A 25226-nucleotide genomic window follows, 5' to 3' on the forward strand; every position below is an offset into this window, starting at 1 on the left:
TTGGGCAGCCCTGAATTCAAATCCCTGCATGGTTTCCTTCTCATCTTTGGGCCTCAGTCTCCACCTCTCAAAGCAATAGGACTACACTAGATCCAGTGGGTCCCGTCATTCACGAAGTTTCTCCCACGGAGATACAAAGCCCTTCTAGGAAGCCAATCACCTGAATGAGGTAACACTTTGCTTTCCCACTTCATAACTGGCAATCCAAGCATCTGATCAGCAGCAGACGATTAGTCCTACACCACTGAGCTGATGCATTTCAGCCAAAATCAAACACGTTTGGCATGAGAGTTATACCAAACCAAGTTACTAGCAGTGTCCACTAATTTTTCCACAAAGCGGCTACAGACCCCCATCACAGCTTTCACGAGCCTTTTGGAGATCAGGCTTCCAGGCTGGCAAATGTCAGACTAGATATTCTCCAAGGTCGCTTTTACCTGGACACTTAGCAATTCCCTGAATAACTAACACTCAGCAAAAACTCAGGGCTGTTGTACGGCCAGGAAGCTGGAAGCAGAGAGCCAGAGAGCCCTGCAGAAACTGCAACTGAAAGTGGTGGTTCTTTAGCCAGGGCTCTGGGCAGCTCATAGGCAAATCAGATTGGGTCAACAGTCCCAAGCATGCCAGGGCGGAGGTGGAAGCAACAGGGTGATTTTCACATCTGCCCAGTCCAAGAAGGATTGCTGGCAGCACTGTCTTTGATCACAAAAGGCAGAGATTTAATGAGGGGTCCAGCAAGAGGTCTCAGAAGAACAGAGAAAAGCAACTGTCTTTTTCATTTTTCTTCCCTCTCCCAAACTCTTTCTCTCTAGCACTAGAAACCAAATTGAGGTAAGAAGACAATTAATAGATGCCTTTCTCACAGGTCTTGCAAGACAAAACAAACTGGCAGACAGGAAGCATAAAAGACAGTGAAATACAGAAGAAACAGAATGGGTTTTCAATGCAGAGATTCTGCATTCAGAGCCCAAGTCTACCATTTACCACTGTGTGATCCTGGACAAGTTATTGAATGTCTGTGAGCCTTTATGTATTCACATGTAAAACAATAATAAGAATGCTATTAGAATAATCTTTTATTAGATGATAGGTGTAAAAAATGTTTTTGTAAAACCCAAAGATATATATATGAAGGTGTGTGAGGCAGTTCTTGTGTTGTTATAAAGGAATATCTGAGGCTGGGTAATTATAAAGAAAGGAAACTCTGCAGGTTGTACAAGCAAGGTGCTGGTATCTGCTTGGCTTCTGGGGAGCCCTCAGGGAGTGTTTAGTCATGGCAGGAAGAGAAATGGGAGCAGGTATGTCACATGGCAAAAGCAGGGGCAAGAGAGAGAGAAAAGTGGAGGACCCAGACTTTTAAAACACTGGATCTCACAAGAACTAACTGAGCAAGAACTCACTTATCACCAAGGGTCTGATGACGCTAAATCATTCATGAGGCATCCGCCCCCACGAACCAATCACGTCCCACTAAGCCCCACTTCCAACACTGGGGACTATGTTTCAACTTGAGATTTGGAGGGGACAAAAATCCAAACCATATCACAAGGACAAAAAGCATTAGCATAGAATATCTGGCTAACAGGCTTGTGCCTTGTTTTAGAAAGAGCATGAGTTCCAACATATACAATTTCCTTCTCCCTTTGATTCTATAGACAGATATATTCACTCACTGACGTTTGCTGGTTTCATCCAGACAAAACCTCATCCTAAGTACCTCCAGACTGGGTCAAAAGCTTGGGCACAGAGCCCTGACTTCCGTGTGGGACAGAAACATTATGGGAAGGTTTGCTTGCCTTTTGTTGTATTATCTTCAAGAGGTCAGAGACAGACCCAAACATACTTTCTCTACTTTAAGCAAAAGAATAAATCTTAATTTTATCTAAATCCTTTCTGAGGTTTTTTTTTAAGACTACAATCTCCTTGAGGGTAATTAACGGGCTCCTTAAGTTTAGCACCTGCAATATAAAGTAGCACTTCCCATTAAGTTTACCAGCTTTTAAAATTTAAGAGGTAATGCACTTGCATTCTTGAGCAAGCGGAGCTGATGAACAAGATCAGATGTCAAACCCTGACCACAGAAATCCTATGCGTAAGATTTCACAGAAAAACACTTAAGGACCTAACAGTATTTATCAAAGACTGATGACCTCTATCATCAGCATGGCAGTCACCCAAAAGGACATAGATAAAGGTTGAAACTTAATTGGAAGGTGAGGGAACACATACAGAAGTCTGACTGGCCTGCACGAGGACTCGACGGTAATGCAATTAATCCCAAATCTGATACTGGTTGTATGACCTGGGCGAAATACTTACTGGTTGTAAGACCTAGCTAGGCGAAATACTTAACTGCTATAATCCTCAATTTCTTCATCTATAAAATTGGGGCCACTGATGATAGGGTGAAAAAAGGTATTAAATAATAGTATGTATAGGTAGTAGGAAGGTCACTGTTATGAGATAGAGCTTGATACTGAATCTACATTCCCTATCTTCATTCATTTCATCAAACATTTCTATATCTTCAGAAACAACTGAACACACCAGGTAAACACGTTAAGAAAAGCCTCTAATGCCAGACCCACACCTGATTGCCACCTCCCATAAGAAAACTTTTAGGTTGCATTTCTTGAGGGCAGGGTTCTTCATATTTGTATCCCCGGGTCTAGCACATTGCTGGGCACATAAGAGGCACTGAACAATCTGTATATTGACTACATGGTAATTTGAGTGATTTCACTTGTATTCCTAGGATGAATGTTCTATACTATTTCCCTCCCCTGGGAACTGCCCCTTTCTAACCTTAAGAGTTTTAGCCTTATTTCTTTATTTCTTAAAGACCACTAGCTTCTCCATAATACAATCTGGAAAACCCCAATACCTCAGCAGGACTTGGAAAATGACTTGTATATAGCAGGGGCTCCCCAAAAATGTGTTGAACAAATGCTGTTCCCACATTTAAATCTGAAAACTCAGATGAGTTCCCACATTTAAATCTGAAAACTCAAATGAGTTCCCACATTTAAATCTGAAAACTCATATCCAAATCTTTGAAAGTACAGGGAAAAAAACAGTATATTTAAGTATCACTATTAAGAACTCTGAAATATAAACATGAAGAAACATTAAGCCTCCAAGGAACTGAAGCACCTTTTTCATCAGACCAAAACTTGAAGGTGCACTGACAGCAAAGTCTCCTATGTTCCCTACAAAGCCACTGAAATATGTTTTTGTAGACATTTAGAATACCTATTTTATGTATTAACTGTCTTAAGATTTCTAAACTCTGGGCCAGGCGTGGTAGCTCATGGCTGTAATTCCAGTACTTTGGGAGGCTAAGGCAGACGAACCACTTGAGGTCAGGAGTTTGAGACCAGCCTGGCCAACACGATGAAACTGTGTCTCTACTAGAGATACAAAAATTAGCCAGGCGTGGTGGTGTGCACCTTTAGTCCTAGCCACCCAGAAGGCAGAGGTGAGAGAATTGCTTGAACCTGGGAGGCAGAGGTTGCAGTGAGCTGAGATCACACCACTGCACTCCAGCCTCAGCTACCGAGTGACAGCCTGTTTCAGGGGGAGAGGGGAGTGAGATTTTTAAACTCCACTTTATTTGCTAGCCACTCGACCTTAGAGAGAAATCATTTCATCTCTCTGGGCCTCAATTTTCTTCTCCATAAAATAGAGATGATAACTTTTCCTCTTTCAGAGAGCTCACATGACAGGTAAATGTAAGCATTCATGCCATGTGTCTACAGCAGGCAGGGTATGGCGCAGCTGCTCAATAAATGAGCAGAACTTGCCTCCTTCATTGCCACCAAATTAAAATGTGGCCCAATATAAAATAACCAAGTAGACTTTCATTTATCATGCTGGCCTCTCTCTCTGACAAAGGTCCTAAGTATTAGCCACTCTAAGTCTTTAAATGGAGAGTCCCTTCTACTGTCTGGGTCACAGCGGTCCTAAAATGCCTGCCTGCTCCCTTTTAGGGAAAACACTTATACTCTCTTAGTCACTTATTCATAACTTACAAATGGTCATGAGTAAAATGGCACACATAAGTGTGCTTTCGTTGTTGAGTAAGTAAAACACTGGCTTTCTGCTTGGAAAACACTCATGCACCAGGACGAAACCTTGGCAGAAAACCAGCTCATCCGTTCCAGTCACCCCAAGGTAGCCACTTACCGTGTACCAGCCAAACCGTGAACCCCAGAGCCATGTGCGACCCTTTGCCCCAAAAGGTGAGGCCCAGAAGTAAACTCCTCTTTGCCTCTTCTTACCATATGCGTCTTTTTTTTTTTTTTTTTTTTGAGACATAGTCTCACTCTGTCGCCCAACCTGGTGTGCAGTGGTGCAATCTTGGCTCACTGTAACCTCGGCCTCCCAGGTTCATATGATTCTCCTGCCTCAGCCTCCCAAGTAGCTGAGACTACAGGCATGTGCCATCATGCCTGGCTAATTTTTTAGTAGAGATGGGGTTTCCCCATGTTGGCCAGGCTGGTCTGGAACTCCTGACCTCAAGTGAGCCTCCTGCCTCAGTCTCCCAAAGTGCTGGGATTACAGGTATGACCCACCACACCCAGGCTTTCTTACCATGTATTTCTGATCTACTTCCTAGAGTGCTCATCACAGAGATGTAACTAAAAGCATCAACATCTGCGTAACACGCCACATTCTCTACCAAGGAGACATCGTAAAAGGGAGAGTGTGCGTTAATGTGGGGCTCCAATCTTGGAGATCTAAGTTTTTCAGTTGCGCTCTATGTGTGTTCATTAGTGATTCAAAGAGCAAAAAGAGGTCATAAACAGGAAGGTACTCACTAGAACTAGAAAAATATTTTTTTAAAGAGAGAATTCCAAGTTACCCAAATTAATTCCTATTCCGGAGTTTCCATATCACTAAAAAGTACCCAAAAGTTCTCTTCCTAAGAATAACCACAAAACAACACAAGCCACATTCTTAAAGTTTCCAAATATCTCACTTGTGAAGCATATGCCAACAAGATTTTGTGGTATGCCCCCAAATTTTTCTTATATTTTGAATGTGGTAATGTTAAGTCCCATATTTTTAAAGAACTGAATTGCAATCCACCTAAGATATTTGTAATAATGCACAACTTCCATATATGTAAGCATGGGGGAAAAATTAAAATTCAACTATGGTGACTATCCATCAGTAAAAATACCTAAAGCATACTTTTCACATCTATGCAAAAGGCAACCACTCAGAGAGTCCAACCTCAAGAATTAAAATATGCCGACTGGAGACAATGTTTCCCTGACCAACACCTTACTTAAGTTCAGAAGAAAAATTGTAAAATTATTGTGCCATCCTGAAACATTGTTATATTTTTGAGAACAGGGTTATCATCAATATACTCTAACATGACACTTTGAACTTCTAGCCTGGTTTCAAGTTCATAAGTGACCACACTTGCATTATAGTTAACTCTATTTTTCTACCTTATCTTACAACAGTATTTCTCATTTAAAAAAATATTTTATATTTGCTTTTAAATTTATTAACCTTAAACTAATATCAACAGCAACTGCAGGTAATTTAACATTAACCCTCTACTACAGGGTTGCTGGAAAATATGCTCACATACCTCTGCAAACAGCATCATCAAATACTTAATCTTATCACATCCTTCACAAACAGAATACAGCAACAATATCTAAATGTGCAGGAAGAGAAGGTTAAAATAACTGGCAGCTCTATTAGCAGGCACCGAAGAACTTATCTAGAAGGAAAATAACCACTCAGTCTAATCAATGTCACATCCTTAGAAGTATACACAATTAGTACAGAAAGAGGATGTAAAATGTTCCTATATCAGCATGCTTCAATTTATTACAATTAAGTGAAAAACAGACCCATGATGGGGTTCAATGCCTGGCAACTCTGTTTAATCCCAAATGAGTGTAACAGACTGGCAGTTCACAAACACCAAAAAAAAAAAGAAAAGAAAAGAAAAAAAATCCATTTATCTCTGGTTTTCAAACAAACCTAGTTAGGTGGATTTCTCCATCTACTTCACAATTCACCCCCATCACCCAATACTGACTCCAGAGAGAACTCTGGAAGCATGCCGGAATGACACATTCAGTCACAGCACCAAGCAGGCAAGATGGGCCTCAGCACTAACAGAAGTCTCTCCCCTCCTAAAATTTGGGACCCCTCTACCTCTGACTCCCAGTTCTACGTGTGCGGAAACATGAATCAAAGCTCATTTCAAGATCAGTCGGCCCACAGGGGCCCAAGGTTCCCCCTATGACAGAGGGCCGCCCTTGGGGTGGGGGACTTACATCAGAAAGAGCTACCCAAACCTCACCTAAACCAGCCACAGCATAACCCACCCAGGGAAAATCATCTCCCTTCCTACCTTCCACCCAATGGTGCCATTTTCAGTTGAAATACGTTTGCCTTGCTTGAAGGGAAGGGATGCTTTTTGGCACTTACTGATGATGCTGAGTTCCAGGGCAAATATCCTATTTTTATCGCGGCCCCAGAGGCTTCTGCAGCTCCTTGGCTTTGAGGTTCCTCTTTGCCCATACCACTCTATCATTAATTCACTGAAAACCCTAAAGAAATCGATTTGGCCTTGGCCCTGCCCCCCACCCCACCCGCAACGCTTTCCTGAAGGGTCCAGATAAGAGGAGCTGTCTGACTGTAGCCTTGGGCCTCCCTTCTCCCTGTCTGTCCAGCTCAAGCAGCCTGCACTGGTCTCCGATCTCCCTGCCCAGTCTGAGTGCCCTGCGGGCAGGTCTTGCTGGCGCAGCAGCCCTAAGCCCTACCAAACCCTCCGGGTTAGGGGAGCCGGGTGGGAACCTATGTGCACAGATCTCTTTCCATCTGGGCTTCAGGCACCAGAGACTAGCAGGGAGAAGTCCTGGAGTGGAAACAGTCCCAGCCCGAGTTCTCTCTGGGTCCTTTGGGATTTTTCCACCCGCCCTTGCCTCCGCAGCTACGCCTGCCTGGCCCAGCCGGGCCGCTGAGAGGTGCGTTCACTGCCCATCTCCTAGTCCCTTGCTGGTGACCTTGGCTGCACTGCTTCGCCTCTGTGCCCTCGGTGGCCTGACGCCACCTACCTGGAGGGTTCCAGGAGGGTCACGAAGATGTGGAAGTGCTGAACAGTGCATGCCAAGGACAGGACTTCCATCTTCTGTCCTCCCTGGAGTGTCCACAGCTCGCTCAGTCCTCTCCCACCTCCAGTCCCCAGGCCTTTCAACCCGCACGACCCCAGAAGAGGCGAAGGGATGGGGAAGGGGCCGCCCGTCCGAAGTCCCTTATTCACCCGGCGGCTGCCTGAGGGGGTGTGGCGCCCCCGGCCCCCGCGTCCCCTTCCTCCCAGCTCCGAGAGGAGATCCTCCAGCTGCGCGGCGGCAGCGGCGAGCGCGGACGGCAGGGGTCCCGGCCCGACCTACCTCCTCCAGCAGCGTGACGGTGTTTCTGCAGTTGTGCAGCCGCGTGGTGAAGCTGGACGTGGTGGGCGAGTTGTAGTCCTCGGTGGTCTCGGCGATGAACTCCGAGACAGAGATCTGGTCCGGCATCCTGCCGGGGGGACGAGACACAAGCGGGGGCGGGGGGTGAGTCACGGCGCAGGCTCCCGGGGCCGCGGGCCGCCCGGCGGCTCATGAACCCCGGCGCGCAGCCCGCCACCCGCCGCCCGGCCTGGCGCGCGGCTCCCGTCCCTGGCGGCGGCGAGAGGGAGGGAAGGAGGCGGGTGTAGGCAGGCGGCGGCGGCGGCGCTCGGCGCGGGGCCCTTCAAACTCCAAGCCGCGCGCGAGGCAGGGGGCTCTCCGGGACCCGCCTCCCTCTGCTCATGCCGGCGGCGGCAGCTCCTCAGCAGCGGGGGAGGGGACGCGGCTGCGCGCGGGGTCTTCGCGGGGGTCTGGGCTCCAGCCGGCCGCTGGGGCGTGCGCGGGCTGGGTGGCTAGGGCGCCGGGCGCTGCCTCCTCAGACGCGCTGACAGGCGGCGGCGCGGGCCTGACTGACTGAGCTCACACTCCCGCGGCGGGCGGGCGGGCGGCGCTCGCGCTGCAGTCACGGGGACAAACAAGGAAGTGCTCTGCGCACGCGCGCCGCCCCCCGCCCTGCCCCCACCCCCCCCCGCGCCCCGCCCCCGGCCCGGCCCCCGCCCCGCCCCGCCCCGTCCCCGCTCGCGCACCGCCCCCAGGGCCTGGCTCCGACTCGGCCGCTCCCGACCCCGGGTGCGCTGCACTGGGGCTCCGGAAGTCCGAGTCCCTGGTCCGCCCCCGGAGCGGTTACTTCAGCGAGCTCGTTACGCCAGCGTTTTGCAAGAAGGGGGCCCAAAAAAGTTGTACGTGTTCTTTTTTAGTCGCGTGTGGGTGCAGGAAGTGAGGCCCCGGGAGAGCCGCCTCCTATTGAGAGGGCCGCCGACCCCGCGAAGGAGGCGCTGGGCGCAGGGGCGGCCTCCCGGGGCCCGGGCTTGCAGCTGCCCTCTCGCCCGCTCGCCCCATCTCTCTGCAGAGTGCTCCTCGCCGCTTAAAGGCTGGTTTTGTGCAGTTGGCTTAGGTTGCTACAATGCAGCGTGAAGACGAATGAAGGGTTTGGGGTTTTTTTTAAAAAAAAAAAAACTTTCTAATCTTTCGTTTGCACTTTTTTTTTGTTTAACTCGCAGGAAAGCCGAGGGTCAGGGAATGTAAAAGGCATTGCCCGAGTTGCAAATGGTGTTCGATGCTAAGCAGATGCCAAATTTCGGTGGAAAAAGTACCAACAGATACCTCACTCCTCGGCCTTGACAGATGGCTAATTTTAAAACTAGCTCAATCTACTTAGTCCGAAGAATCCATTTAATTTCTCACCATTCACTGAGTATGAAATTGGTTTAAAAGAAGAAGGATTAAAAAAAGCTAGGTCTTTGGGAAGGGTCACAGGATTGGTACCTGTAATTCAAGCCAGGAGAGCCTTTGATAGCCTTAGGGTGCAAGGCTGAGCCTGTCCTCCCTAACACACACCCACTGCGCCGTACCCCTCATCCCCGAAAATGGGCTCCTGCCATCTTGCACTGTTACGCCTCAAATCCGTTCTCTGGTTCTTACCCCTGACTACAAGGGAGTGCCCCAAAGCAGGGATCTTGTCTTAGCCTTGGGCCTGCTACAGAGAAGGAGTAGAGTGGCTGTCAAAATACATCACCTCATTAACTCTCAAATATTTACTAAGCACCAACTATGTGCCCTGGAGATTGAGTAATGCCAAGGCCCCTGCTCTCATGAAGCTTACCTTCTAGGACAGAAATAGACAACTCACAATAAAGTGGAGTAAATATAAAGTAAGAAAGTGAAGGAGTGGCTATAGTATAAAGAATCTGCAGAGAAGGCTTTGCTGACAAGGTGACATCTTGAGAAAAGGATGACAAGAGTAAGTCACCCAGATAATCCTGTTGTCTATGGCATCTTGGGCCCTCAGTTGCCTCACGTGAAAGCAAAAGATAAGGACACCAACCCTAGGACCTGGCTGTTCTGTTGAGTTCACTGATGATGGATGAGAAAGTGCTTTGTGCACAGGAAAGTCATTAGACAAGTGTGAGATGTTTACCTCCCTCTATTGCCTATACTGAACCTGCACTGTGCCTCCAGTGAGATGCTCATCAGTGTCCTCTAAGGGGCCATGCTTCAGGTAGGCAAGTGTTCCAGCTAATTAAAGGGAGAATTTTGTAAAGGGAATGTACATAATATCCTTCCCTGGCAAGGGGAAGTTGAGAAATCAACTTAAAAAGACATTCTTTAAAAAATTAGTAAATAAATAAACAGGCACCCAACTTTGTCCTCATTAGCACTTTAAAAGCTTGGCTTGGGACACACCAAGTTTGAAGTTCAGGGGAGACAGCCAGATGATGATAGCAGGCAGCTGAAGAGCCATACCTGGAGGTCACTTGCTCATGTGCTGTAGTTGACAGAACACGGTCTTTTGAAGTATGAGCCACCCAGGAGAAAATCCTACCATCTACCAAGTCACCCTGCATCTGGAAAATTCTGTGACTTGGAACAAATATGCCCTATACCGGTTGAGCTAATTAAGCTGAGACTCAGTTACCCCATGGAGCACTGACAACACATAGCACTTAAGACTTCACTCCAAGAAGGCCTTCCTTCCTCTAGGCTGGAAACAAATTCAGACTTGGATTCTTGCATTTATTCTGTTCTCCCATCTATTCCAGGTAGTCGTCTAGCACCTGTCACCTCCACTGGGCTGGTAGTTCCTTCCATCTTCTTCGTCTGGCATTATAGTAAAGACTCAATAAACATGAGCTGTTATTAAAAGCCAAAAGTCAGTGTTTAATTGCCTCAATTCCAAGAGGACTTGGGTTCCAGAGTTTTCCCTCCTAGTAACTGATGCTGTCATCTTGGGCCTTGGTGCTATCCTTTGTAAAATAAAGGAGTGGGTGTGTCAAAATGACCACAGATTCCTCCCAGCAGGAGCCGACTTGTGTATACAGTCAGCTCTGCAGATGCAAAGAAGAAAGATTATTACAACAAGCTAAGTTAACTGCAGTGGTGGACAGCTGGAGATTGCTTTCTTGACTGAATTCACCAAAGACTCCAAACTGCTGCCATCAATTTCTGTTTCAGTTTCATTTGAAGATTATGTTATGTATCTGCTCCTCCCCCGTCTCCTTCAGCCAAGAAAGGAATATGCTCACAATGAGATATTGTGCTCCAGTAAGTATATACCTCCTCAGACTGGTCTGCAATTAGAATTTCAAAGGTTCACACCTCTACCCACCATTTCTGGGCCATAATCCTCTTTAAATTTGAAACCATGCCTCAGTGAAAACCATCTGCACCTCTCCTTTTCTCAAATACTCTGAAAATCATTCCTGGATATCTAAAAGCAAATAGAGACTGACATGGGAAAAACATAAATGTTGGATTTCTTTGTGTGGAGCTGCCTCTAAATATACACCATCCTCCCCAAAGCCAGGAAACATGTGCACACACACATACCTGTGTGCACCTGGCTTTATATAAAGCAACCATCATCTCCGTTGTCGTCGTCATAATAAGACTGTTCAGCACCCTTGTCCTCTTCATGTCTGCCTCTTACTCAGCACTGCTGACTAAGGTAACACCATGATTATGGCAGGATGCACTTTGTCTCCTTGAAAAAAGGCAGCAGGAACAGTGGTGGCTTATTCTTCTGAACAGCAATGGCGCTAATGAACCACTTGCCATCAGGGAATTGGCTCTCAGTTACATTTCCAGTTGCAGACCTCACTCTCATTCATCTGTCTTATAACCAAGGAGGGTGCATTTGCAAGATGACTGACCAGAAACCAGAGGTGGGGGAGTGCGGGTGGGGAGTCAGAGGTGCTCTCTGGGCCCAAGAAACCACAAGGAGCCCTTGGTGCTCTGATCCGCAGTGTTAGCCAGCGACAGCTTCATCACAGGCTCCTGATGCCCTCATGGAACAAGGACAATGGCTGAAGTGGGAAGGGAACACACTTTTTATTACATGGACCTGAGCTTAAATCTCTGCTTTGTTGCTTATTCGCCTTGTTTTCTAAACTATGTTTCAGATTATTATGTGAAATGAAATGAGAAGATATGGATACATAGGCTGATGCATAGTCAATAATCAATGTGATTTCCCTTTGAACTCCCCTTTTCTGTGAAAGATGACTATAAATACATCTGCTTTCATTCCACCACTCAGATATCTCTAAATTAGTCACTAGGAGGAGGAAAGGAGGGAGAGGGGAAGGCTGCACAGTAATTCCCAAAGTCTGGGATCTCAGATTTGGGAATAAACAGTCTTCAGAGACCTCGCTTATTCTCAAAGTTTCCTTTGTTAGGTCAGATGCATTAGTGATGGCTTGGATTTTGAAAGTAAATATATAGTATCTAGAATCAAACTGGATGAATACCAATCAAGATGAGAGTAAGTTAAGACCAACTCACTAAAATAAAATAAAAGCCGATTTTCATGTAACACAGTCCCTGTAAAGAAGGATAATCTGAGCAAAACAACTTCTAGGGGATGATAGCATGGGGCATTTCTTTTGCAGGAGCATGAATTATCAGCTGATTCTCACATAAAAAAGACGGGCTCCCGTCTCTGCCATGAAGAAGCTACTAGACCTTGTTAAAGTATTTCTCCTCTCTGAGTCTCAGTTTTCATATCTATAAAATGGGGACAATGACAGCCCCTATCTCAGTGTTCTGAGAATTCAATGAGCTAAGGTATATAAAGTGCTTAGCAGGGTCTCAGACATCCTAAGTAGACATTATTTTTCCGATATTATGGGAACTTTGAAAACCTTATCTGGAGATATAAATTACGATATTCTTGCCAGGTGCAGTGGCACACACCTGTCATCCCAACTACTTGGGAGGTTGATGTGGGAGGACTGCTTGAGCCCAGGAGTTTGAGAGCAGTCTGGACAACATGGTGAGACTACATCTCATTTTTTTTTTAAATAAAAAATAAAATAAATTCTGATATTCTTGCAAAAACAAAATATTCACCATGACCGGCTATGTACCAGAAACTTTGGCAAGTATAGAATTTAGAACACATTTACCCTTCTTTAAGCCTCATGACAACTTTATAAAGTATATTTGTCCCAAATTTACCAGAGAAACCTAAGGCTGCTGGGGTATAGAATACTACTTTCTCAGCTTCCATCTGGAGCCAGGTACTGCATTGGTTGTTATATATGTAATGTCTGAATTCATTCATATAACAGTCCTGAGATGCAAGTATTACAATAATGGAAACTGAGACACAATAAAATCTCGCTGCAAGTTAATGTCCCTGAGCCTGGCAGACTCTAAATCCAATGCTTTTTCTGCTGCCTGCAAAACTGGTCTCTTTACTGTATTCTGTGTAGTGCTACTTTGTTAGATACAATATTTTTTCCAGCCCAGGCAACCAAAGAAAGTATCCTTATTTCACCTGACAACTTATGAATTCATTTTCTACCATCTTAATGAAGTGGTGGAGGAAAGGAAAACGCTGAAGGAGCAGGAGTAGGAAGGGCTGTACTTTATTCCATCTTTTACAGTTAGGCTCATGTTGCCATAGTCTACATAAACTACTGCTCTTTTCATGTTCTTTGTATGAGTGCTTCCCAAGTGCACTCATGCAATTTCAGGTAATAAAAAGAAGAAGAAGAAGAAAAGCCAATTCTAGTCCCAAATGTACTTAATTCAATTTAAATACTCCAAGCAAAACCACTAGAGTTTTCTCAGTAAAGAGGAGAACATGGTTTGTTTGGAGACAAAAAAACTACTCTGTTCTACAGCTCCCTGTTCCTCTGATGGAAGTAGGAAGAAAAGAGGCAGAATGGTGGGAACCTAGAAGTGTAAATATCAACTGAATGATCTCAGGGATGTATTTCTGTTTAATTGTGATTATTATTATGTGCCCTGTATTATCTTGAGTCATTGCAGGCGCAACCTCACTTAATACTTGCAGCAACAATATAAAGCAGGTACTGTATTATTCCCCATGTTCTATGCATGGGAAACCTGAAGCTTAGAGGTCACCTGTCAAGTAGTGGAGCAGGACCCAAGCAATCTGATTTCATACCCCATGTGATCAGCCACTGTGCTCTGTTGGCTTATCAAAGACAATGGATGAGTCCACAGCCCCAGGATGCGTTTTCTGTTGGAGTATATGTCTGTGTTTTTTCTTTCTGGGGAACTCATTACAAGTCCAATTCAAACGCAAGCTTGACTGGTCTAGAGAGCACTCTCCTTGCCACATTCCTCCAGGTGGCATTAATCTTCATGTGGGTATCTGCAGTCAGCTTCTCTCACTCTGCCTTAAGCAACTGGAGGATATTGGCACCACTCAGAGGAAAAGAAACTGAGAACTTCCTCAGCAACAAATAGCTCTGTTAGCAGAAGGGCTTGGCTCTGACTCATCTCTCACTTGAGCTCAGGAGTTCAAGGCTGCCGTGAGCTATGATCGCACCACTGCACCTCAGCACTCCAGCCTGGACAACAGAGTAATCCAGTCTCTAAATAAATAAACAAAATAAAAAAAACAAAAACAAAAAACAAACCCCAAACAAACAAACACCTCATATCTTCCAACTGAGTATCCTATACCACAAAGTCCCAGACTATCAATCCCTGACAGCATTCAGGGACTAAATACTACCCATGTCTGTATCACCTACATCCCCCAGGAACTAAAGCAAGGACAGAAGATTCCTGCAGCCTCGGGCTTGGCCTTTTACAAGCACCATCTCCTGAAATCTTCCTAGTAACCTAGTGAGGTAGTATGTTTTCTGCAAGAGAACTCAGAGATATGCACAATCTGCTCAAGGTTAACAGTTAATAAGTGGAGAAATGCTCTTCAGTCAGTCTGAATCTAAACACTGTAGGCTTTTTCTTCTCTAGGAAGGCACTGCCTAGTTGGGGTCCCTTGTGGGCCCCCATAAATGTGTTTTGAATTGAACTGGCTCCCTTTTATGAGCTACATCATTTCTATTACAAGTAAAACAACCTCCAGTGAAGAAAAAATCATGGTGTTTTATGGGAGTCCTAAAAACTTGCGATCTCCAGGAATGAGGGATTTAAAATCTTGCTTATTTCTGATAAAGTCACATTCACCTGAAAAATGAGAAAAACTTACGAAACATCCAGGTTTCTTTTTTTCTTTGATGAATTTGTTTTAAGTTGAGTTGATCACCTTTAATGATGCCCAACTTCGGTGCTATGTCAAGAATGAGAACGTTCCTCTTTTATGGCCCTTTTCAATGGCACCATTTTCCAGGGTACCATTTTCCAAATATTTATATTTCTCCAACTAGACTGTGAGCTACCTAAGACCAGAGAGGGTTTCTGTTTGATATTATAGCCCCAAAGCCCCAAGTGTTTAAGAGATACTTACTGAATAGATGGAAAGAAGACTGACTGACTGACTGAATGAATGAATGAGCAAACATTTATAGGGGGAAGGGTATGAGAGGAATTGGGAGAGGAGACATGGAGAGATCTAGAAGAGAATAAGATCCACAGAAGCAATCCTGGATTTTAGAGTCACTTTCATTATCTTACATCATTATAAGCAGTAAGAGCCAGAGAGAATTTTAAGGATAACGTGCTTTCTAAACTGTTCATTTTTCAGATGAGGAAACTGATTCCCAAGCAGTTAGGTGACTTGCCTGGTGTTCCCTGACAGATTTGTGGGAACTGGGCCAAATGCCAGGTAGCCTGGTTCCCAAGGGTTCCCCATTTCACCTTTCCCAGTTATATTTCAAGGATGAGATTAAAGACCTTCAGAAACTTCCATCTACAACAGATTATGCTGTCTTTGCATCACAGCATCAAGAAATGCCTATGCACAATTGCCTACTATTTAAAAATTGTAACAGTATAAAGTTTGGCACACTATCACTTAACTGACACTCCTAATTTGGGGCAAGAGGACTGTGCCCCATGATACTCACCTAGTTGTGCTATTTTTCTAAGCCACCCGCCCTTTACCCAGGGAAGCGTCCCAGTACATGCAGAGTGTAGGTCAAATTTCTTCTTTTCTCAAGTCCAGTTGACTATTGTGATTGACATAGTTCCTCCTCCCTTGGTCATTTTCAGAGATGAGATCATTGCCTCCTGAGTCTCTGAGGACATTCTCCCCTGGGTACAGAGGTATTAGGAGGGAACCACTCAGTTCAGTTCTAATCCACAACAGTTATTAAGCAGCTTTATAACCTTTCTAGTGGCTAAGAGTGTGCGATCTGGATTCAGATTACCTGGGGTTCAATCTCAGCGCTGCCATTTAATAGGATTTGTTACCTTAGGCAAGTTATTTAATTTAAATTGCTTTATTGTTAAAAGGAAGATGATGATAAGCCCTCTCTCTGGAGGTTATGGTAAGATTGAAATGAGATAATCCGTGCAAATGCTTAGCACAGTGCCTGGTATATAGTAAATGATCAATAAACGTCAGCTACTAATATCACTATTTGCATTCTAAACAGGTACTATGCTAGATTCTGTGTTTTTTTGTTTTTTTTTGGTTTTTTTGGGGGGGATGGAGTCTTTCTCTGTCACCCCAGGCTGGAGTGAAGTGGCACAATCCCAGCTCACTGCAACCTCTGCCTCCCAGGTTCAAGCGATTCTCCTGCCTCAGCCTCCTGAGAACCTGGGACTACAGGTGTGCACCACCACACCCAGCTAATTTTTGTATTTTCAGTAGAGACAGGGTTTCACCATGCTAGCCAGGATGGTCTCGATCTCTTGACCTCATGATCCGCGCCCACCTCGGCCTCCCAAAGTGCTGGGATTACAGGCGTGAGCCACCGCACCCGGTCGCTAAATTCTTTAAGAGCCAAAAATAAATGTTAAAACATAAGAGACAACTTCTGTCATCAAGGAGCTCATATGTAGGCAGAGATACTGGTTTTCAGCACAAGTGATGGAATATTCAAATAATTCAAACAGAAAATAAAGATGTATTTTTAAAATGTGACCGATGAATGTAAAGTCCAAGTAAAAGTAATTTGATGTAACGCGCTCTCTCTGATTTGTCCACAGCCCCGCTAGATGTATTTTTATGAGCACTTTTCAAAGCCACTGAGCCTCTGAAATACTACTCCAAAAGAAACATTTGATAAATGGTAGCTATTTGTGACTTTAGCACCAAGATGTTTGTGACATGGAATGCCAGGGAGGTCGGCTCCTTTTCCTCAGCCAAATAATTTCACCTCCCTTGGCCTCATTTTCCTTGTGGTTAAAACCAGCAACTTGGGGCACAGGCTCTCAGCGGCCCCTTGGCAATGGCATCCTATAGCTCAGTAAATGCTTTTTTGACATCAGTGTGACTACCAACCCTAAACACCAAGAGGTCCCCAGCTCTGCTTCAAAAGGCTAAGAACTGTCTGGAGGTCTTCCGTCTGGGTTGGGGCCCCCGTTAGGGATACTCTACATTACATGAATCTGTCACAGTATTCTCTTGTTGCTTTTCAGAAATATGATTTCACCTGCAATGTATTTGAACCCACATAACAATGAGTTATATCATAACACGATTTTTCCATAACGATGTCAAATGTAGGGCATTGCTTCACTTGAAAAAGGAAAATTGCCCACCCACTGCAGAGTTTTCTTCTTAGTATATGCTATTTAGTTAACATCCTTTTTCAAATGTGAGCATTCAAAATCACACTAGGGGCTCTAATTTAGAAAAAAAAAATAAGTCTCTACAATTGCTAGCAAACCTTTTGTCAGAGCATCCAGCTTCTGTTCCCTAATATTTTCTGTTTTTTTGTTTTTAAAAAATTAGTTTTTTTGCTCTGGCCTTACAGGTTGAGAGGCATTATACAAACTAATTTATAGAATTGCTTTATTTACATAGACAGCAGAGAACTTATTTTCAATATCATATTATTTTCATGAATATTATTTTCAATATCACGGGGGTGTTCTGTGTGAATAAACTACCTTTCTCCCTATGTTTGGGTTTAAGAATTAACTTTCATTTACTCCCAACTAATTTTAACAACCTGAAATTATCAGCAGTTCAGACAGACTTTTAGCATACTGACTACATTGTCTGTCTGCCCTACATCCCCTTCTTGTAGGAACTACTCCTCCCTGACTCCAGGTAATTTTCTAGACTGTCAGCCATGTCTCTACTTTCCCAACTAAAGGGCTGGACCCCGGCTGTCCAATCAGAGTATTCCAGAATCCTGAAAACAGCACTGATGGGTACTAGAACAGGCATTTATCTCAGGCATGGCCAACCACAATCCTTCATGGATATAGAGGAATATGCCTTTTCTAAGTCTACTCAAAAGACTTAGTAGGCCTTCAGCTACTGGTGACCATCTTTGTCACACATGAGAGAGCTGGCCCAAGAATGATCATAACCAAAAGATGGCAAGAGATGGGGGAGTGTCGTGGTGACATTGTTTGAACCACTGGATCCACAAAAATCTATCCCATGCCTAATGCTAGTCCAACCCTTGGACTGCCTAGTAATGTGAGCAACTGTACTTCTTTTTTAGTGTAAGCTAGTCTGAGTTGGGTTTCTACCACTAAAACTAAAAAAGCCCTGGCTAATCTTTTTCTGGGTGCCAGTACCATCTTCACAGTTACTAGATATGTTATCTTAGGCAAGCTGTTCACTGCCTTCGAGCCTTAGCTTCCTCATCCGTAAAATAGGGATAATGATATTTACCTCAAAGGATTGTTATACAGAATCAATTAGATAATACACATAACAGAATTGGAGAAAATATTTTCAAACTGTATACAGGTTGAGTATTCCTTATCTGAAATGCTTGGGACCAGAAGTATTTCAGATTTTTTTTTTTTTATTTCTGGAACATTTGCATATACATAATGAGACACCTTGGGGATGGAACCCAAGACTAAACACAAAATTCACTTATGTTTTGTATAAACCTTATACACATAGCCTGAAGGTAATCTTATACCATATTTTTAATGATTTTGTGCAAGAAACAAAGTTTGCATACAATGAAATATCAGAAAGCAAAAGTGTCAGCATCTCATGTTGGCATTCAAAAAGTTTTGGATTTGGGAGAATTTCAGATTTGGGATTTTCAGATTAGGAATGCTCAACTTGCATTTGATAAAGGTCTAGTATTCAAAATATATAAACTTTTGCAACCCAATAATAAAGAGATAAATAATTAATTTAAAAGTGGGCAAAGGGGTTGAATAGACATTTCTCCAAAGATATACAAATGGAAAATAACCACATGAAAAGATACTCAACATCACTAAACATTAGGAAAATGCAAATCAAAAACACAATGAAATGCCATTTTGCACACACTAGGATGGCTGTAATAAAAAACATGGAAAGTATCAAGTATTGCCAAGGATGTGAAGAAACTGGAACCCACCACATTGCTGGTAGGAATGTAAAATTTGGCAACTCTTCCAAAGGTTAAACCTAGTGTTATCATCTGACCTAGCCATCACATTACTATTATGGACTGAATGCATGTGTCCCACCCAAATCCATATGTTGAAATCCTAACCCAATGTGATGGTATTACGATGTGACAGTTTTGAGAGGTAATTAAGTCATGAGGGTGGAGCCCTCATGAATGGGAACAGTGCCTTATAAAAGAGACCCCAGGCTGGCATGGTGGCTCACACCTATAATCCCAGCACTTTGGGAGGCTGAGGTGGGGAGATCACCTGAGGTCAGGAGTTCAAGACCAGCCTGGCCATCATGGTGAAACCCTGTCTCTACTAAAAATACAAAAAATTAGCCAAGCGTGGTGGCGCACACATGTAATCCTCGCTACTCAGGAGGCTGAGGCAGAATTGCTTGAACTCAGGAGGCAGAGGTTGCAGTGAGCTGAGATCGCACCATTGTACTCCAGCCTGGGTGACAGAGCAAGACCTTGTCTCAAAAAAAACAAACAAACAAACAAAAAAACCCAGAGAGTAGCTCTCTAGCTATTTTTCAGCCATATAAGGACACAATGAGAGGTCAACAGCCTGCAACAGGGAAGAGGGCCCAGAACCCAACCATGCTGGTACCCTGATCTCAGACTTTCAGCTTTCAGAACTGAGAGAAATACATTTGTTGTTTGTAAGCCATCCAGTCTAGGGTAATTTGTTACAGCAGCCCGAACTGACTAAGACATTCCTAGGTAAATACACAAGAGAAATGAAAACATATGTCCACATAAAACCTTGTACACCAATGTTCACAGCAGCATCATTCATAACATTCAAAAAAACAGAAACCGCTCAAACGTTCATGAACAAACAGATGGATAAACAAAATGTGGCATATCCATACAATGGAATATTATCCAGCCATAAAAAGTAATAAAGTAGTGGCACATGCTACAACATACATAAAACTTGGAAATATTATGCTAATTCAAAAGCCAGATACAAAAGACCACATACTGTATGATACCTTCTATATTAAAGATGCAAAATAGGCAAATCTATAGAGACAGAAAGCAGATTAGTGGTTACCAGGGGCTGGGGGGAAGTGGTAATGTGCAATGACTGCCAGTGGGTACAGGGTTTCTTGTGAGGAGTGACAAAAATGTTCTGGGATTAGACCATGGTGATAGTTCTATCATTTTGTGAATACACTAAAAACCACTGAATTGTATATCTTAAAAGGGCAAATTTTATATGAATTATCTCAATTTAAAAAATAACCCCTATGGTGATGAAGATAGAAGGCATACCTTACCTGTTAATAACAACTAGAATGACTATGATTTAGTATCTACTGTATATAAGGCAATTTATTTATATGAGTCTGTTTAACCCTCACTGCAACCCTACAAAGTAGCTATTACTCTCCTCGTGTTAGACCTAGGGTGCTGAAATGAGTAAGTGGTAGGGTAAAGATTCAAACGGAAGTCTATCTAATTTCAAAGTTCAAACAAACAAACCTAATTGCTAATGTTACTCGGGTTTTTGTTTGTACAGAGTTGAAATCTAATCCTAATTTATACAATGGGCCTATGAAAATGCTGAACCAACTAAGAATATATGAAAACGACTTATCTCAGAAGTGGTCAAATGAGAAGTATTCTACCAGAGTCATTTTCCCAACCAGTCCTCTGTGTTTGGGATTGTATATTTAAGAGGCTTAGGGATCCTACTGAATTATTCTGAAGACATGCAACAGGCCTATTTTGTGGTGTTATAGAATCATTGAAAAGACTGGTCTCAATTCACCAAGTATAGGCATTACATTTTATAAGCACTTACATTTCAACTCAGAAATCGTTTCAGTGATACAGTCACAGAGGAGCCAACAGGCTCCCACGAAATGGATTTCTGAAGAAGCAAATTTATTTACACAACCCTTGCACAATTTGGCTAAGGGAGAGGAGACAAGGCAGATTCCACACAGGAAGGAAGATAAAGCTCAAAGACTTCTTTGCTTTAAAATCAATGTTCTGCCCAATCTCTCCACAGCAATGATTTAAAATTCCACAATAATGTTTCCTGCCAAAGAGACAAACGGCAATGGGCTTGTCACAGCTGAAACAGAACACCAGGTTTGTTGTTAGTTTATTTGTTTACATAAAATAGATGTGATACCTACCAGTGTATTATCTATACCCTCACAGCAGGTTGATACAGTACTGTTGGGTAAAGAGTGGCTTTTCTTTGGTTTTCCTTCTTTCTCATCAGGGTTCTTTAGAATTCAAGCCACAATGACGTAAGTGAGGATGAAACATTTGCAGGAAGAAAAGATTTTTCCACAGTTTTTTTTCCGTAGCTTGATATATCTAATTTTGTATGCACTATGGATGGCTAGAGCTGGTAACCCAAATATTCTTTATGAGGGCAAAAAATTCTGGTTTTATTTTCTGTTATAGGTTGTTGCCTGAGAGAGAAAATTCAGATTGAAATATATTACAGTCTTTTCTCCAGACCTTGGCTGGAATTTTTACCCCACTCTTTCCTTTTCTGAGAGAGCACACCCGTTGCATGTGGACACATGGACACATGTACACACAGACACACAGACCCACAGACATACATAAGACACACACACATACACAAATACACAGACATACACACACACGGACACACACAGACACACATACACAGACATGCACACACACACATACACACAGACATACACACATACAGACCCACACACAGACACAGACATAAACACACACAGACCCCCCACACACACAGAAATACATACACACACACACACACACAGAGTCTCATATTTTCTGGAAAACAAGAGCCAGAAAAAAAAGAAAAAAAACTCATGTAAATCTCTAGACAGACATTCATTAATTTTTTTTTTTTTTTTTTTTTTGCATACAAAACCTATGGACTTTAATCACAGGTGCACCCTCTCAGCTCTCACTTGCTCCCATTTTCTCTTACCATACTCAAAATTCTAACAAGTTTGGTGAGCTCATTTTTGGACCTTCAACAAATTGAACACAGCAGTTATGCTGAGAATAGTGAAAAGGGGCTACAAGGAAGGGAGGAAAATGTACCACCACAAACTAGAAATTTACTAACACACCATTCCACAAAAAATAAATTCTAAATACATGAGCCTGCTAATTAGTGAAAAACACTCTACTCAACCGATCTCAACCTCAAATAAGTGATATTCAAAATAATAAACTTGGCCAGGCGCAATGGCTCACACCTGTAATCCCAACACTTTGGGAGGCCAAGGAGGGTGGATCACCTGAGGTTGGGAGTTCGAGACCAGCCTGGCCAACATAGTGAAACCCTGTCCCTACAAAAAATACAAAAATGGCCAAGTATGGTGGCATGCACCTGTAATCCAGCTACTTGGGAGGCTGAGGCAGGAGAATCGCTTGAACCCAGGCGGCAGAGGTTGCAGAGAGCCGAGATCGTGCCACTGCACTCCAGCCTGGGTGACAGAGTGAGACTCCGTCTCAAAAAAAAAACAAAACACAAAAAACAAAAGATTATAAACCTATGTAATAAAAAAAAGGTTTTAGGCAAGATACCATGCTGCATGTAGATCTTTATAAGAGTTTCCAATCAAATCAGCAAAGATAATATAAACTTAAAAAATATTTGGTGCTCAAAGGCCTTGGAGAAAGTACAACTCCCTTAGGAGGAAAAAAAAAAAAAAAAAAAAGGCAGCCATGTCCAAGCTAAGCACAGAACTTAGAAGTCAAAACACCTGGAATCAAATCCTTGCCCTACTATTTACAGACTGCATGACATTGGGCAAAAGAATCAACTTCAACATACTTTCCTCGTCTCTAAAACGAGGCTAATGACAGCAACTTCAGAGGCTGTTATAAACATTAAATAAGCTATGTGAGAGTACAACATATGTAGCCCATAAATGTTCTTTCAATCCAAAGAACTGAGATTTTACTATGTATGTGAATCTTCATTGCTTTCCATGAAGCTAATATTAAAAGTATTATTTGCTCTGATGATGTTAATTAAAATAAAAGGATAGGGCTGGGACCAGTGGTACACACCTGTAATTCCAGCACCTTGGGAGCCCAAGGCAGAAGGATTGCTTGAGCCCAAAAGTTCAAGACTAGGCTGGGTGCGGTGGTACAAGCCTGTAATCCTAGGACTTTGGGAGGCTGAGGCAGGTGGATCACAAGGTCAGGAGTTTGAGACCAGCCTGGCCAAGATGGTAAAACCCCGTCTCTACTAAAAGTACAAAAATTAGCTGGGTGTGGTGGCAGGCGCCTGTAATCCCAGCTACTCGGGAGGCTGAGGCAGGAGAATTGCTTGAACCCTGGGCCTTGGGAGGCGGAGGTTGCAGTGAGCCAAGATTGCACTATTGCACTCCAGCCTGGACAACAGAGCAAGACTCCATCTCAAAAAAAAAAAAGTTTAAGACCAGCCCAGACAACATAGTGAGCCCCTGTCTCCACAAAAATAAAAAGATAAAAAAATTAGCTGGGCATGGTGACTCATGCCTGTAGTCCCATCTACTCAGGAGGCTGAAGTGGGGGGACTGCTTGAGCCAAGAGTTGGAGGTTACAGTGAGCTATGATCGTGCCACTGTACTCCAGCCTGGGCAACAGAACAAGACCCTGTCTCTAAAAATATATATAAATAGGTACAAAATAAAAAAATAAAAGGATAATGTGAGCCAGCAATTTCACTCCTAGGTATATACCCAATAGAAGCATACCTCTGTTCACCAAAAGACACAGATAATAATGTTCATCAAGTATTGTATGTATAATTTATACACACACACACACACCCCTTACAAACATACACACACCCATATACATGCTCAGGAAAAAATGTGAACTCTCAAAGTAACAACTCTATGAGATCCTGTGGTAGACACAACTGTACCTCCACCCCTGGCCTTTATATTCCAGATTATATATGGTCCTGAATTTTATGCAAATATTTCCATTGGTTTGTATATTTCTTAACATAAGCTGTCCTGTTCTCTGAAGAATAAGGTGGAGTATAAATATAAACATACATTCACACACACACACACACACACACACACACACACACACACACACAAGATCTGAACCAAGTCCTCTTTCAGTCTCTAATTTGAATAAGGGACCAACGCTTCTAGCCAGAGAATGACCCCACATTCAGGAACTCTATGGTACCCCCATCCCTTGAGCTTTCACACCTTTGCCAAGGTTGATTCCAACACATGTATATTCACAACAGAGGCAGACTAATATCAACTGACCATAAGTAGGGAAAAGCTAAAAGAGATGAATATAGGAAAGAAATTATTACATTTAGCACTGGTAACATAGCGGACAGGGGACTTGGTGCTTTCAGATATGTATCTCATTTCATCCTTGACACAACCCTGTTAAAACAGAATAATTTTATGGAACTTAAGAAGCCTGCCCACCGCCACATAGCTACTAAGGCTTTGAAACCAGTTCTGACTCCGAGTTAGCTTCTCTTTCACCCACACCACAGTTGAACGCTGCCAAACGAAAGAGACATGATTTGCCATGGATCTGGAATGGATTTGATCTGGGCAGAAGTTTTGTATTCCAGTGTTTAAAAACCAGATCCTCCTATTACCAACTGCATAAATATTTACCTGTTTCTAAAACTGCAAAGTTTTGGAATGAGATTCCCAGGTAATACAGCCTCCTCTTCAGAATGCAAAAAGGCATTTAGTCAGGGTCAAGCTTTGGTCTAGGTGGCTATATTATTCCGTATAATTGCTTTTTAACAAGCTTCTATACTTGTCGACTTTAATAAAATGCAGATTTTGCCCAGCTCAGCGAACTGGCATCATCATCACTTGCTTCCCGATGGGGAAGCAACACAGATGTTAAAAGTTGCACTGAGCGAGCGAGTCTGAATCCCGACCTGTACCATGGTGTGCAGCTTCCACAGGAGGTGCCCAACCTCCTAGCCCTGGAAAAGGTCAGGAGCCCAGTGAATCCAGCTTCTTTTCACACAAAGAGGATAACAGAGCTGGAATGATTTTTCCCTTAAGGATAGTGGTGTTGCTGTTCACAGAGCCCCCAACCACAAGATATCCAAGACTACCTCCAAGGTAACATGTGGAAGAGGATTCTGCAAAAAGAATCATTTGAGGGCCCCCTGCAGGGATCTGCCCCTTAGCAAAGTCAGCTTTGGGATCTTAGCCTAACTGAACTCATCATTGGCTGCCTCACCTCGCCCACTTGCACATTTATGGCTCCCATTTCCTAATTACTCCATATTGCCACTCTCGGCCTGGGGCTACTTAGACAGCTGCCTTCCTGGTGGGCACTTGGGGGTCGGTAGGTGCAA

General features: G+C 43.5%; 1 protein-coding gene across 5 annotated transcripts in view; it reads right to left on the minus strand.

The window, feature by feature from the left end:
• The window catches only part of ASAP1 (ArfGAP with SH3 domain, ankyrin repeat and PH domain 1), a 399692-nt gene that overhangs the window by 307872 nt on the left and 66594 nt on the right, over positions 1 to 25226 (minus strand). For 4 of the 5 annotated variants that reach the window (XM_025393739.1, XM_025393735.1, XM_025393737.1 and 1 more), the window contains exon 3: positions 7428 to 7554. In XM_025393739.1, coding sequence (XP_025249524.1) covers positions 7428 to 7554 — 127 coding nt within the window. Of the gene's footprint in view, positions 1 to 7427; positions 7555 to 10749; positions 10852 to 25226 lie in introns of all 5 variants that reach the window. The other variant, XM_025393736.1, reaches the window with a different exon arrangement.

This window comes from Theropithecus gelada, chromosome 8, assembly GCF_003255815.1.
Source record: "Theropithecus gelada isolate Dixy chromosome 8, Tgel_1.0, whole genome shotgun sequence".
Classification (NCBI taxonomy): Eukaryota; Metazoa; Chordata; class Mammalia; order Primates; family Cercopithecidae; genus Theropithecus; species Theropithecus gelada.